The sequence below is a fragment of the Phacochoerus africanus genome, chromosome 7 (assembly GCF_016906955.1).
Source record: "Phacochoerus africanus isolate WHEZ1 chromosome 7, ROS_Pafr_v1, whole genome shotgun sequence".
Classification (NCBI taxonomy): domain Eukaryota; kingdom Metazoa; phylum Chordata; class Mammalia; order Artiodactyla; family Suidae; genus Phacochoerus; species Phacochoerus africanus.
This window is the reverse complement of record NC_062550.1, coordinates 35,363,415-35,389,024: the sequence shown is the minus strand read 5'-3', so window position 1 is coordinate 35,389,024 and position 25,610 is coordinate 35,363,415. Positions and strand designations below refer to the sequence as shown.

At 38.1% G+C, this 25,610-nt stretch overlaps 1 protein-coding gene across 1 annotated transcript in view; it reads right to left on the bottom strand.

Annotated features, from left to right (window-relative positions):
• The window catches only part of CAND1 (cullin associated and neddylation dissociated 1), a 38,451-nt gene extending 16,899 nt beyond the window's left edge, over nt 1-21,552 (bottom strand). The window contains exons 1-5 of the mRNA XM_047787149.1: nt 21,081-21,552; nt 8,875-9,018; nt 3,728-3,882; nt 1,724-1,847; nt 3-259 (exon numbers count right to left, since the gene is read on the bottom strand). Of these exons, the coding sequence (XP_047643105.1) occupies nt 3-259; nt 1,724-1,847; nt 3,728-3,882; nt 8,875-9,018; nt 21,081-21,148 (748 nt within the window). The 5' untranslated portion in view covers nt 21,149-21,552. The remainder of the gene's footprint in view (nt 1-2; nt 260-1,723; nt 1,848-3,727; nt 3,883-8,874; nt 9,019-21,080) is intronic.
• Between the last annotated feature and the right edge of the window lie 4,058 nt (nt 21,553-25,610).

The window sequence follows — 25,610 nt, the reverse complement described above, 5'->3', positions numbered from 1 at the left end:
ACCTATTCTATGACCAGCTTGCCTACTAATAGCAGCAATACACTGTATGTAGGTTCTTGTTGTTGACATGGAATCATTTTTGGACAACTCTGACAACAGATGTTCGATAAGATCTACAAAAACTATATTTCCACAGCTCATAACCAAATGGCCAAGAGCAATAATGGTCCTTTTCCTCACTGCAAGTCTAGGGCTGGTCAACTGGGGGAGCAGACAGGTCAGAATTGAAGGATGGAAATTAACAAGAAGTCCTCCTTGCCTTAAAACAAAAAGAAAAAAAATACATTGAAGATGTCCAAGGACTACTGAAATCCCTGGCCTCTTGACTCCTGCTTCTCCCTATTGTCTTTCTTCTACAAATCTAGACACTAAGTTTCAATGATCTTCTTGGTCCAACCCTCTATTCCAAATCATTTGACATGTGTAGTTCAATGACTCAATAGCAGTCAAACTCCTGTGTCCTGTGCCAGGACCTTACTAGTGATCAAGTCACACGTAGGACAAATGGCCTAACTGAATTTCCACTACTTACAAAAATTAAATATAAATTCCTCACCCTCCTAAGATCCCATCTGAACTTTTCATTCTATATTCTTGAAAACTGAATACAGTATTTCTAATTCTAAGACTACTTATATATTCTGATATACTCTGTGGGCTGTGCCCTTCGCACTTTTCAAAACTAAATTCAAATGCCACTCTTTTCATAACAAACTTTCTTGGATCTTTTCATTTTAAACTCCAAAATACACTGTACAGAATATTTAGTCCAACTCTGCCTTATACTAACAGTGTCATTTGTGTTCTTATCTTCTTATAGCGAAGAATAAGCTCTGTGTGTGCCTGGATGATCTCTTTGCTTTTACTATAAATTAGTACCACATGAAGGCACCTGATTATTTTCAGACTCAAGTGAATTAGCCACAAATAACAGACAAATAACGATGACATATAATGATTATTAGAATAGAAGACAAACTGAAACTGATAGGTCTTTTAAGGTTATTACCCCCTGGGAGTTGCTTAAATCTTTCCATCTTCCCAATTTTGACTTGCAAAGGAAAACAGTAAAGCAACAAGTTTAAATAAAGCCAAGCTCCTTCCTCCCTGCAACACACGCTTTAAAAACATGGTTGCTGAAGTATACCAGCATCATTTTAACTGGAAAACTTGTTACTCCTATTGGATCATCTCCTTACTCAAGTAGATCATTGTATTCAAGAATATCAAAGAGTAGAACAATATAAAAACTTTGCTGAGGAGTTCTCCTTGTGGCTCAGGGGGTTACAAACCCGACTAGAATCCATGAAGATGCGGGTCTGATCCCTGACCTCACTCAATGGGTTAAGGATCTGACGTTGCTGGGGCGTAGGCCAGCAGCTGTAGCTCCGATTTGACCTCTGGCTTGGGAACTTTCCATATGCTATGGGTGCGGCCCTAAAAAGCAAAAAAAAAAAAATAATAATAATAAAAGAATAAAAGCTGCACTGAAATATTTCAGTCACAAATTTTATTATTTTTCAAAACTACAAAAAATATGGTGCTATGCAATATTACATGATAAATTTGCTTCTGTCCTCACTCCTAACCACACATTTATAAACCAGACAAAATTCAAACATAAATAATTTTAGACCAAGTTTACTATATTTATCAGGAAGGGTTTTTAATAAATGCACAAATACTTATATTACAAGTAATAGAAAACAATAATCATGATTACCTGCTCAGCATATCAGCCATAATATCCAAGGCTTCTAGCTGAACAGAGACATCTTCCTGCTTTGCTATTGCACTGGTAAGACGCCCAGTAATTTTTTTACATACATTAGCAGCTAACGCAGAGCCTGCATGAATAAAACACCAATAATGATTTAAAGGCAAGTATGTTTAATTCCAGCTTATATTCATGCTAGTTACCAAATATTCAGTCTTGATTCCGAGACTGACTCAGACCCAGGTCACAAAAATGCGTGTTTTTAAAACAGGTTATTTTTCAATAAAATAATTTTTTAGAAATAACTTGGAGTTTCCATTGTGACTCAGCTGTTTACAAGCCCAACTAGTATCAATGAGGCCTCGCTGAGTGGGTTAAGGATCCAACACGAGCTGTGGTGTAGGTCGCAGACGCAGCTCAGATCTGGTGTTGCTGTGGCTGTGGTGGAGGCCAGTTGCTACAGTGCCCGAATCAACCCCTAGCATGGGAACTTCCATATGTCACAGGTGCAACCCTAAAAAGCAAAAACAAAACCAAAAAACTTTAAAAAAAAAGAAAGAAAGAAAGAAAACATATTTAGAAATAACTCTAAAAGGAATACGTGGGAAATATGGGAGAAATATTGATTTAATAAACACTACCTGACAACCATGCCTATTAACTGGCACAAATGCCAGCTATGGAGCTGATATGATAGCAGCTGTACCCTCACATCTCTGGTTTGGAAAGCAGCAATGCGATTTTTCTCTGAGTCCCCCTTACTAGTAACCTAACTGGATCCTTTTCAATCCAAATAAAGTAGAAATGCTGTTCCAGGGGACTCATAAGTCAGAGTTATTACTATTTTAAAGTAGATTCATGTTGTTACTAACAAGCAAGAGAAAAAAAAGGAACAAGAAACTGTGAACATAAAAATCTTCATGGTTAATAGACTTGTTAGAACCAGAAATCAGCTTAAAAACATGTTTCAATGAGGGAAAAAAATGAGGAAAATGTCAAAACTGTTAAATCAACAATTAATTAGTAAGGGTTTATTATTTTGATGACACTGGCATGATGTAGAGGAAAAAAACTATCAGTTTTGAATTAAAAAATAATGGATTATGAATCTTCACTCAATCAGGTAATCAAAACTTTGGGTGAGTTAACCTAATCTCTCTGAATTTCAGTTCCCTTATCAACAGTCTACATTAAGACCTCCCATATGGCTCATGTTTAGACAAAGTGAAATAATAACACACATCTCACATAGCATGAAAGCTAGCATAGTGAGAATAATAAATATTAAGCAAATGAGTGAAAACTACATATTAAGATGACATTATTACCAAACTACATCTTTCCATGAAATAGGGAGATAGTTATTTCACCCCATTTGCTGATGAGACAGTAACTTTTAGCCAACAGCTTAGTAGTCAAGACCAATTCTAAAAATGCATTACATAAACACTTCTGTTAGAGGTTGAAAGCTAATTACTTGACAAATTCATTAATTGTAGTTTTAAACTTTTTAATTACAAGTAGCTACAAAAGGCTCAGCCTTAAAGATACTAAGTAAACTGAACTATTTCACAGCTGCCTTAAAGTTTTACATTATAAATTCTAATGCAAAGCAAAATTAATACTGAAAATAGAAAACTAATCAGAAAAAACTCATGACTCTGGTTATCTTTTTTCCTCACTGCACAGGTTGACTTTATTCTACCAGTCATGGTACATACAACAATGTAAAACCTTGCTCCAACATAAAAGTCCTTTAGAACTATATTTCTAAGAGCTGCTTAAATTCAATCAAAGTAGGAGTCATTTAAAACTAAAGAATGAATTTATGTTTAAGTTAAATTAAGACTTTGCACTTTTTTTCCTTCACTGTTCAAAGGGACGCTTACAAAGACATTTTAGGGATAGATACTTCTCTCCCTCCCTAGCTAGGAGGAAAGAAAAGAGAAAAGTGTAAGAGAACTACTTCCATTTGTAAAAGGGGGGGGGAAAAAAAAGGCTCTTGCTTACCACTGGAAGCTGGAGGAAGTTCTCCAATTACTGTTTTAAGGCCAATACTTGAAATATCTCGAAGTTGTTCTTTATCAGAAAGCATGTTAGTGCAGAGGGTATCTACAATTGTCTCTACTTGGTATTCTTTCACTTTACTCACTAAAGGGCCAAGACTGCAACATAAAGAAGAAAAAATTTTTTAATCTAAATAAACACAAAAACAAAAAATTAGACAAGTAGAAACATTAACTTTTCTGCCTAGTAACTGTCAGCACAAACGCTATGCCTGTATCATAGTATATGAATAAGAGTATTTTAAAATTTCTTGATTAATAAGCTCTTGGCAGTTTCCATTTGTTTCTCACTTATTTCCATCCAAGTATCATGAAACTCAAGTCGCTTTCAGCCCTCCTCCCCTTTGTAAACACTTCAAATACCCACATCTTATATTAATAAAAAGGCTAACTAGGAGTCTGTTTATATCAAGGATCCTATGATTTACTTGCAATAGAAATTCTATCCAATATATCACATTTTGCCAAATGTGACCCTTCCTTCCTACCATCTATCACCAACTCCAACTCAAGAAAGAATCTATATTCCTTTTATTTTCTTGTTTAAATTTTAAAAGTGTCAAGTAACTGGTTGCAAAAAGCAAGTAAGTTAGAACTATTCTGTGCTTCCAAAGCACCTTATACATTTCTTTCATTACTGCAGGACTGCATATAGGTACACTAGTTGAGGACAGAGAAAAGCCCTGCCTTTGTGTCCTTCTCACAGCATTTAGCACACAGTAGATGTCTGATGCATGAGCATTAAGGAGCCACTGTATTCAAGACATTACTGAATAACAAGTGTGGTCCCTATCTTCAAAAATTTACTATCTGGTTAGTGAGCTAAGGAATTCACGTAACTACCCGTGGTAGCTCAGTGGTTAATGAACCTGACTAGTATACATGAGGACGCAGGTTCGATACATGGCCTTGCTCAGTGGGTTAGGGATCCCACACTGCTGTGAGCTCTGACGTAGGTCACAGACGTGGCTCGGATCCTGCGTTGCTGGCTTGTGGTATAGGCTGGCAGTGACAGCTCCAATCTGACCCCTAGCCTGGGAACCTCCATATGGGAACCTCCACATGCCACAGGTGTGGCCCTCAAAAGACCAAAAATAAATTAAATGAAGGCATTCACTACTTTGCACAATTAAAAAAAAAAAAAACACCTCTAAATTCAATTTTTTTACAGACAGGTATTTACAGACAGGAGACTACACCTCAGAGACAGATTTTTTTTTAAGTATTGGGCTTTGATGGGATATAATTAGAGTATTTCAAACAGAAAGATCAGAGTCCAGAATGAGTGCAATAGATACTGAAAGAAATGAGAAGTCAAAAGAACTGCCTGACACAATAGGAAAGGCAGGTGTCTGGCATATTATGGAGAATATTTAAAGTTAGGCCAAGGAATTTAACTGTGATATGGTAAATTGGGAGCCAATGCATTTTCTCAAGCATAAGTGACATGATGAAAATAATTAAATTTGTTAAATGTTTAGATCAATTAGGGAAAAAAAAGAAAATCACTAGATTCTCATATCTGCTTTTGTATTTAATCTATTTTGATATCATATGTCATGTGGTCTGTGGAAAATTATACCATACACTTAGAAGAAAATGAGCATCAAAAGGGAAATAACACCTAGTATTATTCATACGATAGTTTGGAACTTCCAGAATCACAGATGTTCCAGAGACCCCCAAATCAAACTTCGAGAACTAATGCTATAAAATATCTGATTAACCCAAAAGGAAGCATGAAAAAACCAAAATACATACCAAACACACACACAAAGAAACAAATGGAAAAAATTAAGCCAAATGGCACTCCTACATCTAACTACATCAATATTTACAATAAACAATGATCTAAAAAAATTTCTACAAAGAGAAGAAATTATGAAGCTCAAAAGAAGAAAATAAACTTCAGAATCAACTTGTATAGCTTGTGGAAAAAAGCACTGATTTTTAGAATTAAGTTAGCATTAAATTAACCAGAATTGACAACCTTGAGTTATCCTGTCTGAGGATACAGAACTATCTTTCCATTTGTTCCAAGTACATCTTGGTTATTGGTCAAGAGGGTTTTTTTTTTAAGTTTCTCTTTAAATTTTTTAAAAAGATTAAAACCATACAATATGGTTTAACTTTGACTTAAACCATAAAATATCCTCACCCAAGGTCACCATTGTAACATTACTTACTACATTTATTCCTAGACATTTTGTATTTCTGCTGTTGTAATAAGTGGACATTTGCTTCCATCTCTTCTAACTGGTTGTTATTTGATTATATGAAAGCTACATTAATTTTACATCCTATTCCTTCACTGAATTGTTACTGCTTCAATTTTTTTTTCTTGAATGACTTGGTTTTTCCCAGGTACCTTTTAAAATTCCTGTGTCTAATTTCCTCACCTTGTCTTATAGCAGAGCTAATAATATCTTCAAAAAGAAATGTAATGAGAATAGAGACATATCCTTGTTCCTGACATTAGTTGAAGGTTATCTGGTTACTGGCATTAGAGCTGAGGTATGAATGTGTGTCTGCGTACTTTTAAAAAAAGTCCTATTGATTCCTTGTTATTAAATGTTTTACTTGAAGCAGGTGATAAATTCACTTTATAGTGAGATAAAGCATCCCTGACCTGTTCTTCACCCTAATGACACATTAAGTATAATGCCAGTTTCTGGAAGGTGTTTCACTCCTCTAATTATACTAAGTAGCCTAAGTGTTGGATTTTTTTTTTTAAATCAAGAATCGAAATTGATCTCATTAGTGCCTTGACAACCAGATAGCCTTTGATCTATTAACATGATAAAATAAAGTATTAATAAAGCACTTAATATTAAACTGCTCTTATATTCTTGGGATGAACCTCACTTGTTAAGGTATGCTACACAATATATTGTTGGATTTTATTTTGAACATTTAATGAAACTTGTCTGTAGGTTTTCTTTATTTTATAATAAGAGTTATCCTTAGGATTTGTCATCAATATTTTTGTTTGTTTGTTTTTAAAGTCTTTTTTTTTTTTTGTCTTTTTGCCATTTCTTGGGCCGCTCCCGCAGCATATGGGATGTTCCCAGGCTAGGGGTCCAATCGGAGCTGTAGCCCCGGCCTACGCCAGAGCCACAGCAACGTGGGATCCGAGCCGCGTCTGCGACCTACACCACAGTGGCTCACGGCAACGCCGGATCGTTAACCCACTGAGCAAGGGCAGGGATTGAACCCGCAACCTCATGGTTCCTAGTTGGATTCGTTAACCACTGCGCCACAACGGGAACTCCCGTCATCAATATTTAATTTAAACAAAAGACTGGAAGGTTTTCATACTTTATGTTCTGAGAAAGTACTAGAACTATCTGTACTGCAATTATGTGTTCTTCAAGGTTTTAAAGACTGTGAGAAAGACTTCTGGGCTTGAGCTTCTTTTGGGTGATGAATTCTTTGATAGATCTTCCAATTTCTTGATAAGGCTACTAAGTAAGTAATTTATCCATCAGGATTTTCCTTCCTCCAAGAATCAGTTCCTGAATTTTATCTCCTAATACTACTTTTGTTTAAATCTTAATTCCTTTCTTATTGTCCTGAATCTCCGCCCTCCCCAATCCATTACATTTTAAGTATAAAAGACCAGTGAGTAGTTTCCTTGTGATGCAGGGGATTAAGGATCTGGCACTGTCACTGCAGTGGCTCAGCTCACTGCTGCAGCATGCGTTCAATACTTGGCCTGGGTACTTCCACATGGCATGAGCAAAAAAAAAAGATCATCAAAAGATGAAAAGCTTAGGTTTTGAATAAGTAAAGATTCAGGCTCAAGTGAATAAAGACCTGTGTACCTCTCACCTTTCAATGAGGGAGAGCCTACTTCTTATCATTATTTTTTAATGGCCATACCCACAGCATAAAGAAGTTCCGGGGCCAGGGACTGAATCAGAACCACAACTGGGACCTACACTGCCCTGCAGCAACAATGGATCCTTTAGCCCACCACACCAGGCCAGGGATCTAACCCATGCTTTCGTAGTGACACAAACTGCTGCAGTTGGATTCTTAACCCACTGCACTACAGCAGAAACTTCTATTAACATTATTAAAGGCTGGTAATTGATCAGCAAATATTCTGAACAAAACAATTCTGTCCGTAAAAAGTGCATGGCAAAACAGAATTAAAAGGTGAAAAATAATGATTTAAGTAAAACTAGATTCATTTGCATTATTCTGCAACTGATTTTTTGAAGGCCCATTTTATTTTAAACTTGGAAACGTCCAATGTTAGAGCTGCACTGCATGTCTAGAAATTCTATGCTGACCAATGATTTCTCACTTTTGCCTGTTTTTATACAGCAGGTACGTAAAACTTTGACCTAAAATAAATTTAAAACTTTTATAATGAAGTCCAACAAAGGTAATAATGAGACAATGCTTTATTTAAATTGATACCAAATATTATATGCCATTTAAAATGACACAAAATTCCCTAATTTATATGTAAAATCAAAGATTATACTTACTAATAACTTACCAAGAACTCAAATTCTATACCCTATTACTAAGAAAAGAAGTCCACCTATCAATATTATACCTAATATGATGCTCTCAAAGCCCTGTACACACAAAGGTTAACTGGAATTCTCAATTTTTAGGAAGATTATTTTAACTATTATATCATCAGTTGGTGATTGAACTATGGAGTTACCTGCTGTTATTTTTACTAGGTCTTTATTATTTTTATTCCCTTCATTGGTTCTTAAAATCTGCCCCCCCGCCCCCGGCTGGAATATAGAGATGAATAGCAAGCAAGCAGGCCCTTCCACCCAGCCAAAAAACCTAGCCAAACAAGTAAGAGAACTACTCTTTTTGAGGTTTCCTATATGTATTTATTAAGAATTAAAATAACAGGAAAGACCCTGTCTAGCCAATACGGAAACAATGTATAAGGAAATGTCTCATGTACCAACTACAAACACTAAATAACCATCAGTCACTTACAAATTCTAAAGGAAAACTCAAGAAAGACATAACACAAGACTAAGACAATTTACCATTTATTACACTGAGTTTTTGAATGGAAGTGTAGACGCAAAGCAAGAAAAAGCACCTTACCATTTGACGGCTAAATTCTGTACCTCTCCATTTTTATCTTCCAGTAACTTCAAAATCATTTTCACAACTTTCCTTTCACTGTCATCATCCAACTTGATGGAATCCTTCTGCAGTTCTGTCATCAAGTCATTTGTAGCCATAAACCTATCAAAAAAATTAAAATATGTTGGTAATTCAAATTTTAAAATAATAACAAAAAGATAACAGCTTTCACATCCAATGCTATCATTCATATCTATATAAGTCCTACCCGACTCTTCTAAATAAGGTAACATTGGCCAAAATTATTTTCCCCAGGTTAGTCTTGATTTCAGATTTACAGACAGCACCTTCAGTGAATGCTCTTTCATTCTAATACCGCTGACACTTGAACAACATGGGGGTTTAGAGGGTATCAACTTCCAACTCACCAAAAATCTGCGTATAATTTTACAGTCACCATCCTCATCCACAGATTTAACCAACAGCATATTGTGTACTACATGTGGCATGTGTTTATTGAAAAAAATTTCCCACATAAGTGGACTCATGTGGTTCAAGCAGACCCCACTGTTCAGGGGTCAACAGTAATTGTATCAGTGCTTTTAGGGAAAAAAAGCTCCTCTTTACCTTTTCATTGCATGTGATCTGAGTTTTATGTAAGAAACCTTTAAGTAACATTAAGGATACCTTCCTGTGTAGTATTATATGTTGGATTGGGGGGGGGGTCACATGTTACAAATTATTGGGATATTACCAAAAGGCAAATTCTCACCTCCACCTTAACTCCCACCACCAGGTATCAGGTGTATTTTCAAAACAATGAAGAGGTGATTCCAGAAGGTTGTTGCACCTAATATTTAGCCCCCTTTCCTTAAGAACCACTGCCAAAGGAAGGTCAGATACAAACTTCAGAGGAATCAACCATCTAATCTCAGCTTTAAATAAAAAGGTTGGACAGAAGATGAAAACAGTTTTTTTTCTCATATGTCTCATCAGAAATTTCATTGTTTTAAAAGCAACTTCTCAGAATACTAGATAATCACATTGAAATAAAGCCCCCAAACCTGTTTATAATGACTGAATGAATTCTCCCCATAATTCTTGGCTCCCTTCAGGCTACTGAAATAACCTAACTGAAATAACAACTACTTAATGCCTTTTCTATTATTTGAACCAGATCCCGTTAGAGTAAAAATTTAACATTTTTATGTTAAATATAGGAATGTCAAAATTCATGTTTAAATCAATTTTTAAAAAACCACACAACTATTGGAGCTGAAATGATAAACAGCTGATCAATCTGGCAATGTAGGCAATAAACTATGTAGTAAAAAATGGCAGAACTTATTAATTTAGCAATTCACTACTTGTAATTTTAAGGATAATTCCAGTAACGAGTATGTTCATTTAATACTGATTTGAAAAGTTTTAAACTACACACAAGTACAATTCTTACCAAGTTTCATTAAACTGCTTATAAAGAAAAGCATACAGTATAGCTATAAACCCATTCTAAAAGAAATACTGAAAGGGTATCTCTAAATAAAAAAGAATTAAGAAGAAATAGGATGGAGGAAATCACAATTGGAAAGTAAATTAAGTATACAGCACTAAAAGAAAAAAAAAAACCCATTGTAAAAGTGATGATAAACACAAGGAACAGCAAAAGGATAAACATGGAGGTGTTAAAAAAGGGTATCAAAATCATAAAATGTGGGGAAGAAAAGTAAGAAAATCTAGACTCTTTTTTTCTAGAATGTGTTTGAGCCTAGAGAACTATCAGGCTAAAGCAGGCAGATATAGGAAGGGGTTAATATAATACAACAGGCCAACCACAAATCAAAACAAACAATACATTCACAAAAACTACAAAGAGGACACAAGCATAAAAAAGAAAAGCATACATTCAAACTGGGGTAATATAAGGTAAATTAAGCATGTGCTTCTTATTCTATTTTAATGATTTTTATTTTGTCCATCATGGCTAGTTTACAATGCTCTGTCAATTTTCTACTGTACAACAAGGTGACCCATCAATCTCTGGCCTGGGAACTTCTGTATGTCTTGGCCAAAAAAATTTTTTAAACATAGAGAGGAGTTCCCATTGTGGCACAGCAGAAAACGTATCTGACTAGCATCCATGAGGACGCTGGTTCAATCCCTGGCCTCCTTCTGGGTTAGGGATCCAAAGTTGCCGGGAACGGTGGAGTAGGTCACAGATGTGGCTGGGATCCTGCACTGCTGTGGCTGTGGTGTAGGCCAGTGGCTACAGTTCCGATTCCACCCCAGCCTGGGAATTTATATATGCCGTAGGTGAGGCCCTAAAAAGACAAAGAAAAAAAAAAAAAAAGAATCCCTGAAATATTAATCATCCAGTTGAACAAAAAAAAAATAGCGATCATCAATTTTTTTGTTATTGGTCACACCCAAGGCACATGGAAGTTCCCTGGCCAAGGATTAAATACAAGACGCAGCTGAGGCACCACCAGGTACTTTATACCCCACTGTGCTGGGCTGCCCATGTCTCTACAGCTGGATTTCTGACCCACTGTGCCACAGCAGCAACTCTGTGATCATCAACTTAAGTAAAAAAGCATATAATCCCAGTATAAAAAGTTACGTTTCTGCTATAAACAGGTGGTAAATATTGTGTTCCTTTAACAAAAAGAGATAATGAACACAAATATGTTAAATGATGAGCAAATTTATGCAACTAAATGGCTAAAGAAAGACACAATAGCATGAGATATTAGGAGCTTAGGCCTTGAGATGAAACACCCAGTATTTGAACTCTAACTCTGAAATGAACTGTAAGATAATGAGCAAGTCACCTCAACTTAAGGCCCAGAATTCTCATATATGAGTGTATATGCTTAAGTATGTATATAGGCATTGAATAAAATCAAAGTTTAATTCAACCACCCTCAGGATTTATTTTGTCAATTATTTTGCAGAAGTGCTAAATATATTTATTTTTACTTTCGCAGATATTTTAAATTTTCTATAATGAGAAAGCTTTATTTTTGTAAATAAAAACAGGAAACAATCTAAATTTGTATTTGTATAAAGCTTGTTTTACCTAAATTCACCCATGCACTCTAATTTTAGTCAATAGAGATTATGATCACCACAGTTCCTACTCTTTAAATTAATACACAGAAGATGAAACATGTTTTAATACTAAAAGTAATATAACTGACAATCAAGAAACTTTTGGTTTTGTTTGCTTGTTTCTTTTTCTTTTTTTTTTTCCCTATGACATCATAGCATAGGATTTAGGAGTATAGGGTATAGAGCCAGATTTATCGAATTTGTGAACAAGTTTTATCATTTCCTAGGGACATGCAACAGGAATTATTTCCATGCTTGTATGACCTCATAATGTTGCTTTAAGCATAGGTGGGTTAGATATAAAGCAGGTAAAGCCAGACTGATTGAATAAAATTTTTGTACAGGCCTGAATAGGTCTAAATCTCAAAAAAAAAAAAAAAAAAAAAGAAGTTATGTTTCTGAAGAAATTCTATTGCTACACAGATTCCTTCTTTTATTTACCATTTATTTATTCACTTCCTATTATGCTACAAAGGCTGGACTATGAGCAAAGGACAGATAAAAGGTAAATAGAAGCCTTGGCTCCTAACCTCAGAGAGCTTAAATTCTAATAAAGAAGTCCACTGATTTCCAAAAATCTATGATTAATGGTTAAATATTTTTTAAAAACTAAAATGAGCACCAGAAAAATTAGCAAACATTTTTTAAAGGTCAGAAAAACTGGATTGAGTATAAGGTTATAAAGAGTTACTTTTTAATGTGATGCTGAAACCACAATGTTCTGAGAATCTCTTCCTTCTGTTAACATGTTAAAAAGTCTGCACTATAAACATAACTTCAACTGTACTCCAATAAAATGTATTTTTAAAAAGCCTGCACTATAAATCTTAAAAGCAAGTTGTTTGACCAGTTTGAAAGCTGCCATGGCAGATTTAAAAGCCTATTTGTAAAACCTCTCTTAAGCATTTACTGTTTCAGATATGGGGTAAGAGCTGAAATGACAAATTTAGACTCAGTCCCTTCCTCTTTAACTTTTTCATCTAAACATGGCAGACATATGTAAATGGACAAATCACAAACAAATTTTTTTAAAACAAAACTCAAGGGTGTTCAACAACAATCATACCAAAGAACTGATGGTTAGTTTGGATCTCAAAAGATTAACATGGGTTTGCATGGGGAAGTTGGTTTGAGATTTTAAATTTATTCGTCTATATGGTGGTGGTGATGGTTGGTGGGTGAGGGGCATAATACCCCAGTATGAAGGACTAAGGAGCAGTTCAGTGTGTCTGAGGCACAGGGAAATAGAGGCCTAACAGGAAGATGGAAATGTAGGTTAAGGTGAAGAAGGGAAAGGTTGAATACACTCATTCACTATGTAGTGCACTCATTCACTATCAGGTACTGTGCTAAGTGCTTACAAGGGCTGGCAAAAGCAAACACAATTGGTTCCTGCAATCTTGGAGCTTACATAACAGTCAAATAGAGGCAAACTGATTTTTAAAAACTACACACATATAAGTACTTACATAGGTAATTGTGAACTGAGATAAATGCCATAAAGGAAGGGAACATGGCACAAAGAAAAGACAATGGGATTGTCAGAGTTTGGGATGGAAATGCTATAAAATTTGATGGTGATGATTGCTGTACAACTACAAATGTAATAAAATTCATTGAGTAATTTTAAAAAAAGAAAGAAAAGACAATGGGATAACAAAGTAACCTGACCTAGACTGGAATGAAAGTTGTGTTTCAGACAAGACTGAGATCTTAAGTATGAACAGGAATGGAGGGGGAGGAGAGAAAGGGGTGGGTCGAAAGACTAAAGAGATTTGAAGATCCTAACAAAATTTTAGTCTAGATTCTAAAAGTGAAAGGAAGCTAGCGAAAGGCATGTGGGTAGAGATGGGAGTAAATGCAATGAACAGATTTATATTTCAGATGTATCACTCTAGGTACACTCTGGAAAACAATTTGGAGAGAATCAAACTTCATTTAGAAGACTGAATGGAGAACAGTTTGAGCGCTTTGCAGCAGTCTGAGAAATGATGGTAGCTAGAACTGGGTTACGGTTTGAAAAATGGATATATAATCAATTCTCATTATTAGCAGAGTAAAAATTTTTGTAACCACATTTGTGCTCCAGGGCTTTCATGTCACTTGCAGACATGTCAAGAACCAGGAAACATTTGAATCACCCGGTGCACAACTTCTGCACACACTCCCAGCGGATGCTGCACAAGGTGACACGCTGCCTTGTTTCAGTTCTCACACTGTAAGCAAGCATCCTTTTCTCAGTCTATCTGGTGCCACGTTTTTTGCATGTTTGTGCTTTTGGGTGGCAACTGTGCTATTTAAAATGACCCCCAAAAGTGGTGTTCCTAACTAAATACGTGAAGGCTGTGATGTGCCTTCCAAAAAAATACATGTTAGATAAGCTTCACGCAGGCATGAGTTATAGTGCTATTGGCTAAAAGGTCAATGCTAATGAACTAGCAACATATATTAAGTTGGTGTCTTTAAACAGAAACACACATAAAGCAAGGTTATGAACTGATCAATACACGAAAATGCTGTGATTACAGACTCAGGGAACCTAACCCTGTATTTCTCTAACAAACAATGGTTCAGTTTCACTAATCCAATCTTCCCGGCAACTTTACTGAAACTAACAACTGCGAATAATGAGAACCAACCTTATTTGAAATTTGCAAAGTTAAAATTAACAGGTCTTTGAAATCAATTAGATACACGATGGTAAGGAGAGTTAGGAAACGGATAAAGAAGTTGGAGGGAAACCACAGGCCTTGAGTGTTACTGTGGGGTATGAATCCTATCAGTTATATCCTTATTGAACCACCATTGTCATACATCAGTTGGTTCAACCACTCATCTTGCAATAGAGGGAGAAAGGATTAACAACCCTGGTGCAACTACAGACTATATACACAGAATGGCTACTCCTATGAACCTAATTAACAAAATCCCAGCAAAAGTGAAGATTTAGCATCATGAATTAGTGCCCTGCTGCCCAACTCTGCCTGCTCTTGGCCACAAGTGAGGACTTGGGGGGTGGGAAGGGAAAGCAGCCCCAGAATTCCTAGAACTCATCTGAGGCTCACACCTAAACCTCAATAACACCCAAATGAATAACCTAAACCCGATGCTTACATGGAAAGGATATTGTTTTCCTGGACATAAACACACATAACATCCATTTCAGACAAGTTCACTTAGCAATATAAAATACTAAACATCCTCCTGAGTGACCACTGCTTCTTTACCAATTACAGCTTTTCCTCTTCTTTAGTATGCCCTCCCGATAACATTTATTAAGATGTCAAATGATAGAATTGCCATTTTCTGACAACATCCAATCTAAAGCAAACCTCTGCTTCCTTAGACCCTTCCCCAAATTACTCAATAGATGCTAATACCCTCTTACTAAGACATTCCATAGTACATGTTCGCCCTCCTGTAATGTTAATAAACCCAACCTGTGCGAGGGACACCTATATGTACAAGAGAATTCCAAGGAAAAAATGGTAAACGGTGCTTACATTACATATCAAAAAAATGAGCAAAGAAAATACCCACTAAGTTAGTTACTTGGAGATTGTTAGGGTTTTGAAGGAGAGCAATTTTAGTGAATTTAAGTGGGCAGCTTCTAAGAAGTTAGAGTTTATCTCATAGTCAATGGAAATTAGTGTGGAGGGCAATGATCAGCTGTGATATTTAGGAAGAAAAAACTTTTTTTTTTCTTTTTTTAGGGCCGCACCTGCAGCATATGAACATTCTAGGGCCAGGGGTTGAATCAGAGTCGCGGCTGAGGCCTATGCCATAGGCAACGCAACACCAGATCTGAGAGGCATCTGTGACCTACGCTGCAGCTTTAGGCAATGCCAGATCCTTAACCAACTGAGCCAGGCCAGGGATCAAACCAGCATCCTCACAGAGACAACCATCGGGTCCTTAATCTGCTGAGCCATGACAGGAATTCCAGGAAGAAAATTTAATGGAAGAGTTTCCAGGAGATTGGACTAAAAACAGGCTGAGATAGGAACACTAATTTGAGAAACATTCATCAAGGAACTAAAGTGGAGAAGAGTGACATCAAGGTTTTCCAACCGGGACATTTGGTGGATGGCAATACGGTAAGACAAAATAAGAAAAATAAAAAGGTCTAAGGTGGAAGGGGGATGTTAAGATGTTAACTTTGAGACTTTTATGGGAGTCTCAGGTGGATTAACCTATGGGCAATGTCATCTCATTCATTTATTCAAGTATTTGGCAGTTACTCAGAAACTGTGCCAGGCTGTGCAAAAAGTTATGAGCAAGATAGTCGAGGACTGCAAATTACATACCTGGCTTAATCTACTGGAATGAAAGTTCCCTGAGGTGAGAACTTACTCACCTTCTCTGAAATAAATCCACTGCAGAGAAGCAGAAATAAAGGTAGAAACAGATAATTTAAATAGTACGTGTGGTTTTCACAACTTTTCCCCTAATATATACATATAGGTGTATATGTGTATACACACACACACACACACACAATTTTACCCTTGTTTCCAACCGAAAGCCACAAGAAATGGGACAACTGCATCCCCAGTGAACCAATTAATTATCTTTTAAAGATCTTGTATACACCCCATTGCTGTCTCGCTTTTTCTCATTTATTCTCTTGGAGTTATGAATCAATCTGGGACAGCCTTAATATTATTCACATAAGTAAAACTAACTTTTAGTCATCTTTCTTCTTCCCAGTTTCCTCAATGAAATCTCTGTCTCCTCTCTTTCAGTGATGAGCCCTAATCCCTGCTAATAGTAAGTGTTAGCAGAACTATACCTGTATCCCCTCCCCCTCAAAATCACATAAGTGAAACCGTGTAACTTACTGCCATCAAAGCACAAAGTACTTAAAAAGTGCTCAGAAACCACATTCTTAGTCTCTACAAATATATTTCTCCTGATAAAATCTATTTTCTTCAAGCACAAGCCATCCAGATATCTCAGTCTTTCCTGTTACATTACTGTAAATGTCCACAGAGCACTTTCAACTTTGTTATAGGATCTCTAATGTGCCTTCCAGGTCTGAAAGCCAGCGATTCTATAAAAGGCCTGAGATTTTTATTAGCATTTAAACAGTTTCCAAGAGCAAATGCCTTTCAATATCCAAAACATAAATAAATTTAGTGATAGAATCCATTATCAAGTTAGGAAACTTTACAATGCAGTGCATCATTTATGACTGTATCATATGGTATTTGAAAAATAGATTGGTATATTTCCCAATGGCTTCTAGAAGAAACTTCCCCAATCCTTACATGCTTTTTTTTCTTAACTTCGAAACTAAAATCCAATTCAACTAAAAGAAATACCTATTGAGAACCCACATAGCCAAGGCAGAGTGGAGAATTCAGTTCAGTAAGACAAGGTCCCTACCTGCTCCAAGATTATCTTCCCCAGTGGAGTTCTGTATAATGTGCTTTCACTCCTGTACTTATTTTCTCTACCTAGAACTTCAAGACCTAACTCAGATCACTCCTTGAACAAGAATCTCCTTGCCTTCATCTTCTCTGCCACTTATGCCTGAAAACTACATACGCCCTGGGTTATCTTTTTACAGATGTCTTACCCATTCAACAAGCATGAAAATAATACTGAAGGCAAGCACTTATCTTCAACTTTTTGTAGCCCCTCTCAGGGAATTACTTAAAGCGTCTTCTAACACAAAATACTCCACAATCCTAACTCAAAGGTAACTGAAATTTAAGATCTTACTCCCCTAGTCAAAGGCCTGGAGAAGCAGGATATGATAGTTAAAAGTTCATGCATGCTCTGGAAGTAACTGGAAATCCCTGATCAACTACTGTCTGACCTTGGGCAAGTAATTAGCATTGCCAGATCTTCCCTCAGTTTCCTCAGTTGAAACAGACTGCTAGCATCCACTTTATTAAAGCAGTAAGGATAAAGAGGGTCAAGTGCATAAAGTCCACAGTAAGCATTAATATTAACTATTATGTACAGAGATAAAAGAACCGTAAATTTTTCTTCAGCTCTTGATTCCCTGAAATACTTTTAATTCAACTGGTGGCAAAGCATATGAAAATAAAAGCTGAACCTCACTAGTGGCCTCAACCCACTGAATATTCAATATTAATATTTGTAAATGAAGCCTTTGCTTTGTTTACACACAGTAAAGTTTTCATTCTGTTTTAAAACAGAATCACCTACTTACTAGCAGTGAACCTGAATATTCCACCTTCAAAGACTACAGAATACAAAACATGAAAGAAGAAGGATACTTGGTTTTGGGTTTTCCCCCCAATAAACTGAACCTATAATTTAAGTCCTACAAAAAGATCCTTTTCAAAATGCTGACATTCCAAAATGTTGAAGCCTGCACACATTTATGTTCTTTAAATTAAAAACAAAAACAAACAAGAAACTATGGTAGCTATCCTGAGACCTGAAAATCTGAGCCCCTAAGGGACCTTCTGTAATCACCCATGGACAAGTCTCTCAAAATTGAAAATTTAATCCCAAAGTAAGCAGCCTGCCCAAGATCCTGCAGATAGTTCACAACAAAGAATCCTACATGTCTAGAACCTGAATCTTGCAACTAGCAGGTCATATTCTCTTTGGATTCCACCAAGAGGAAAATAGTTTTTTTCTTCCTTTTGGATGTTTTGGTTTCTTCCCCACTTAGCACAAGGTAGGGTCGTTTGCACATGTTTCGATTTTCTGTAATGATCTTGATCCTTCTAGAACTAGGTATTTTAAAACATGTAACTACAACTATGATAACTACACCAAAATAAACACGTAAGTAAATTTCTAACAAGAAATTATAAAGCATTTTAAGATAAAACACACATATTCAAGGAAGTACCTGTACTGAAAATACACAGAAAAATCTTCAAAATACTTGACTACATATGGTATTTTAATTAATCTTTTATATGTCAGTAATTTAATTTACATAGTACGTCATAGCCAAAGACTAGTCTATTAATTAAAAGGCTTCAGCATATTACAAGTCTTAAAAACATAGTTATTAAAAATATCTTGATGACAAATTATTGTAAGTCACTTACTGTTTCTATACATACCTTCTATAATATTTAACTACTAGAAATTTAGCAGTATCACATTTTTAAAAGACTTAAGTAATCCTCCAAGCAATGTTTTGATTTATTCAAGACTAAATTGATAATCCTCATCAAGTTCAACACTGAGTACACCTTAACATCAAAGCATTACTCTTCCAATTAATAAAAAAAACCCAAAACCCTGAATCATGTATTACCTTTCCTTTAAAAGAAATTTAAGGAAGTTTCAGCCAATAATCACACATGCAGTAGTATCACCACTTGATTTTTTTACTCTAAACATATTATCCATACACAATTCTGACTAATGGAACAAAACTGTACTACTCTAGGGAAAGTCCAATCTTTAGACTAAAATACAATCAGAATGAAATTCAGTACTTTTACAGAAAGAGCAAAACTGACACACCACACACTACAGTGCTTAAAGTTTCTTATCTAAGTTCTGTTCAAACGTTGCTTCAAATCTCAAAGGCCTGCACTGGGAGAAGGCAAAGCTTCAAAGGAAAGTAAACCTCATTTTCATCCTTTGAAAAACAGAAACTTTTGTTTCCCCCAATAATCTTGGTTTTGACCCTAGGACTCAAAAATCTAGAAATACTAAAATACCCAAATAAACATGTCTCTTCCAAAAAGTAATACTAAAATCTTTATTATTAGCAAACTAATTTTCAATTTCCATATGCAATACTGAAAAACTCCCTATGAAGAAAAACTTCATGAAAATTCTTTTTGGCTTTGCAGTCACAGAACCAAAACTATATTTCATTGGCCATTTTAATATGCCAGCATACCAACTTAATTAGGAACACGATATTTACATTTTTCATGATTCTCCTCTCAAATCAAAATTTTTTCCCCAATACATAAGATTTAAGATTTGGGTATGTTTTCAGGTGTTAAAGCATATTGCTCATACAAAAAAAAAAAAAGCCCTCCAGCCAAACTTTAAATTGAAGACTGTTCTTCCCTTTAAAATGCACACAAAATACAACCACTAGAGAACAAAACAAGTATAAAACATATAAAAAGCTTTTTTAGATCAGGAGCTAATTTATTTTGTGACGGGATAGGAGGCAAGAAGGGAGAATGTATCAATTACTGCAGTGCAAAAAAATAAAGAAACCAAGATAATCCTTGAAAATATAACAATTCTTCAATATGCATGTTACCAAGGTTTGGAACCAACTGCACAAGTCTCCTGGAACAGAACTTCCACAACAAAGCTTCATATTCACCATCCCCCTATTAGAAAATTCCTTCTTTTAATAAGATCCATCGCTCGGTGTACCTTTTTGTTTACGGTTCGGGAATTCACCTTTCTGGCAGTTAATTTTGGATATAAGGAAATGAGACTGAAACCCCGAGTTCCTGCTTGGGTTTTCACCTGACAAGGGAAAATGACAAGAGATGCTGGCGGGAAAACCCTAACGAGTCAAGTTTTCACCATCCTGGTTCCCCCTCCTCCTTCCCATCTTCACCAAAGGGATAATCCAAAGAAAAAGTTTATAATCCAATCCCCGAAGAGCTGGGAAAAAAGGAAATCGTTCAAGCTGAATGCACCAAGGCCCGCTCGTATCTGCGGGAAAGGAGATGGCAGATGGGTCCCCGAGTGGGCAGCAAGCAGCAGCTCGGGCCCTGCAAGCGGGGCGGCCTAGCGCCTCGGGCAGACCAGCGGGTAGGCCGGCTTCTGGGTCTCCAAGCCGAAAGCAACTCCTTTCCCCACAATAGTGCGTGATCTCGCCCCTTTCGCGCTACCTGGGACGCCAAAGGCACGTCCCGGGAGGGCAGGGCATGCAGTGGAGGCGTTGGGGGATGCAGAAGGGGCCTAGGACCCGAGGCGGGCAACGGCCTAAAGCAAAGAATGGGGGGAGGGGGGTGAGAAGGCGGGCGAGAAAAGGGGCCCGCCGGGATCGGGGAGCGGAGGGTGGGCTGGAGACCTCGGGAAAGCCGAGGAACCGGTTAAGGCCAAAGGGGTGGGGCAAGGCCTGTGTGAGGGCCAGGGCCGCGGATGGGGGACTCCGAGGTGGGCTGAGAGTCGGATTTCGGCCTCACCTGAAGTCCTTGTCGCTGGATGTCATTTTTTCCAGCAAATTGGAAATGTGGTACGAGGCGCTCGCCATGTTGACGGCCTCGATCCCGCCCGCTGGCGCTGCTGGTGCTCCTGCCCGCTGCCGCCGCTGGGGCTCCTCCTCTCGCTCGCGGCGGCTCCCGCTTCCAGGGTCGCAGCGCGACGCAGACGCTAACTAGGGAGGCGCCTCGACAGGCTGCCCCCTCCCCGACGAGGCGTGGGCCTGTCCCGGGGGAAGCAGAGGCTACCGGGCGGGCCTAACGACGGCGCTGCTCGCTGGAGAACGAGCTCATGGGCAGCGAGGAATACTGCAGGGCCGCTCCGGGGAGCCAGACACTTCCACTCGGGCCTGTCTCGCTCCCACTCCCTCCGCAGGGCAAGAGGCCAAAACCCGCCTCCTTCGCTCCGGGGGCGGGGGTAGTAGACGCGGGACGCTTACCCAGAGCTCAGGTCAGGGTTCACGGAGGACCCCCACGCACGCTGTGGAGACGCTAGGTAAAGAACAATTCTGTTGGCTGAGGCCTATGTCAGTCTTCGCGTGACCCACCTTCCAGGAGGCATGACAACGACCAAAAGAGGCTGTTATCGCGAGACTTGAAAGCGACGGTTAAGGAATGGGGGGGCGAGTGGGACAAGCATGCCTTCATCCAAAAATAACTTGATTTTTTTTTTCCTCTATGACAGTAAGAAAAATAGTTTACGATTTTTAAGGAGTATAAGGATCGGAGAAATGCTAATCAAGAGGTTAGCCTGAAAAGCAACAGAAGAATCATCAGAAGGAGCTTTCGTTCCAAATCGGACGCGTGGCCTACAGTGCCTTAACCAGGATGGTGTAATGTTGCCACGTGAAAACCACAAATCCCAGAATTCAGTCGGCATGGCACACTGGGTCAGGATGTGATTGGTTGAAAGAACTTGTAGCTTCCTTATTGGCTCCTGGTGGAGTAGGGAATCCTGGGATTTGTAGTCTAGTGAGGCGGCTGTGTTGGATAGAACCTTTGAAGCGCAGTGGAGTAGTTTTCTGCAGCAGATTCGGATTTTTTCTTACATCGGTGTTTGCTGTTCTGGGGTGTCTACTGAGCTAGGCTGCTGCGGTCTGGGCAGGCGCATTGCGGATGAGTGGATATTCTTGGCAGAGGCCTAGTAGCGATTTCTTAATACGAATTATTAAAAGTGATGGTAGCCTTATTCTCTTAAGACTGAGCTTTTGCTGGGCACTCCCAAAATGCGTTCTAGAGCCAGTCCCCTAAAGGAAAACGGAGCTTAGTACAGATGAACGGCCAACGACTGATGATTGTATTGGAGACTTATTCCTTTCATTTAGAATGGCTAAACTGTCACCCTCTGTATTGAGCAATTGTGGGATTGGTAATCCTACAGCTATTTTATTGTTCCCTAAAACATACACACACAGAAATCAGTGATGTATTTTAGGATGCCCTTTTGTTTTGTTTTGTTTTTTGTCTTTTTGCCATTTTCTTGGGTGGCTCCCGCAGCATAAGGAGGTTCCCAGGCTAGGGGTTGAATCGGAGCTGTAGCCGCTGGCCTACGCCAGAGCCACAGCAACGCTGGATCTGAGCCGCGTCTGCGACCTTCACCACAGGTCTCTGCAACGTCAGATCCTTAACCCACTGAGCAAGGCCGGGGATCGAACCCACAACCTCATGGTTCCTAGTCGGATTTGTTAACCACTGAGCCACCACAGGAACTCCAGGATGCACATTAACTCCTTTACTCGAGTTGGGATAACAGGACCTAAAAAAAAAAAGAGAGAGAGAGAGAGGCCAATTAAGAGAGGAGGAAAATTCAGTCTCAATCTGTTACTGCTCCTGTCAGGGGTGGGGGGGGGAGAGAGTAAGGGCGATTGAATAGCTCCTTTATTCCGAGTGCTAAATCCCAACGTTTCTCTACTATTCTTTCTTCTGTTTACCAAACCATTGTTTAGTGTCTTTGAAAAGGCAGGCACAGTTATAGGCAATAACAATTAAAATAGAGGAAACGTGATCTGACCTCGTAATTCATATTTAAATTTCCCATTACTCTTGTTTCCATGTATCCTTTTACTTTAATACTATTTTTCTCCCCAGTAGTGCCATATCTCTTCCCTCATTTTACCTAAGTCAGCTATAATTAGGTTCCATGAGTGAGTGCTTCAGCCACAAATGCTTCCTGCTCTAAAGAACCTTTTCACAATATTTAAACTATACACACAAACACCCACACCATGCACATCACACACGAACAAGCCCATCGTTTATCTTGTGTGAGTCCTAAGGCTTGGAAACTCAATGGTCTGGTAGTACCCTTTTTTTTTTAGCCAGAATCTAATCAGATACCAAGTCATGTTTTTCCTTTTATGTGTATAAATCCTTTCATTTATCAATTTGCAACTGAATTATATTTGTAGTTAGAGAGCTTAAATATAAATCCTGTTTATTGCCACTTATTAGCTGTCTCATGCAATTCATTTTAAGCTCTCTGAGTCTGTTTCTTCATGAGTAACATAATAATTTTCAGAGTATTTCCCCATAGGGCTGTTTTAAGAGTCAAAAGTGCTATTGTCTTCGTCTGCCAGAGTTACCATAACAAAAATCCATGGATTGGGTGGCTTAAGCAACAGAAATCTATTTTCTCACTGTTTTGGAGGCTGGAAGGTCCAAGGTCAATGTGGCAATAAGTTTGGTGTCTCCCGAGTCCTTGGCTTGCAGACAGCCCCCTTCTCACTGTGTCCTCACAGCCTTTTCTCTGTGTACTCACACCCATGGTATCTCTTTCTCCTCTTAAAAGGACACCAACCATAATGGATTAGGGTCCCACATTTTTTTTTGTTGCTGACCTTGCTTACAGCATGTGAAATTTCCTGGGTCAGGGATCCTGAGCCACAGCAGTAACCTGAGCTGCTGCAGTGACAACACTGGATCCTTAACCTGCTGTGCCACAAGGGAACTCCAAGGTCCCAACTTTTTAGCCTTAATTGTGTCCTCATTTAACCTAATTACCTCTTTAAATGCCCTGTCTTCTAATACTGTCATACTGGAGGTTAGGGCTTCAACATACGAATTTCGGAGGCATTCAATTCAGTCCATAACATATATCCCACATAAAGTGCTCAGCATATCACCTGGAGCGTAATGATAATATTTATAACTAATATATCTTGCAATTTAAAAAGGTTGAAAGCATCTAATAAAATTTAGCTATTATTACTACTATATTCTCTCAATCTTTTTTTTTTTTTGTCTTTTTAGGGCCACACCCGTGGCATATGGAGTTTTCCAGGCTAGCGATCAAATCAGAGCTGTAGCCGCTGGCCTACACCATGGCTCACAGCAATGCCAGATCCTTAACCCACTGAGCAACGCCAGGGATCAAACCTGCATCCTCATGGATGCTAGTCAGATTCATTTCCACTGAGCCACAAAGACAGGAACTCCTTTTTTTTTTTTTGCATTTTTTAAAGCTTTGTTGAAGTAGAGCTGATTTACAATGTTGTGATCATTTCTGCTGTACAACAAAGTGATTCAGTGATACATGTACACACATCCATTCTCTTTCAATTTCTCTTCCTATATAGATTATCACAGAATATTGGGTAGAGTTCCCAGTGCTATACAGCCTGTTCTCATTAGCCAGTCATTCCATATACCTCAGTGTGCATATGCCAATCCCAAACCCCCTTTCTATCCTCCCCACTTCCAAGGTGTCCCCTTTGGTAACCATAAGTTTGTTTTCAAAAGTCTGTGAGTATGTGTCTGCTCTGCAAATAAGTTCATTTGTATCCTTTTTTAAGGTTCCACATGTAAATGATATCATATGATGTTTGTTTTCACTGTCTAACTTCACTTAGTATGAGAATCTCTAGGTCCAACCATGTTGCTGCATATGGCATTATTTCATTTTTTTTTAGTTGAGTAATATTCCATTGTATTTATGTACCACATCTTCTTTATCTAGGGCATCAAAATTGCTTCCATGTCCTGGATATTGTAAATAGTGCTGCAGTGAACACTGGGGTGCATGTATCTGTTTGAATTATAGTTTTCTTTGGATAGATGCCCAGGAGTGGGATTGCTGGATCATATGGTAGTTCTATTTTTAGTCTTTTGAGGAAACTACTCTCTTCCACAGTGGTTTTACCAATTTACATTCTCACCAATATTGTAAGAGGGTTCCCTTTTCTCCACACCCACTCAATCATTTATAGTTTGTGTAGTTTTTTGGGGTTTTTTTTTTTTTTTTTGGTCTTCTAGGGCCTCACCCGCAGTATATGCAAGTTCCCAGGATAGGGGTTGAATCAGAGCTGTAGCTGCCAGCCTACACACCACAGCCACAGCAATGCAGGATCCCAGCCACATCTTCAAGGTGCACCACAGTTCATGGCAACACCGGATCCTTAACTCACTGATTGAGACCAGGGATTGAACCCTCATGCTCATGGATACTAGTTGGGTTCATTTACCACTGAGCCATGACAGGAACTCCAATAGTTTGTAGACTTTTTGATGTTGAAAGGT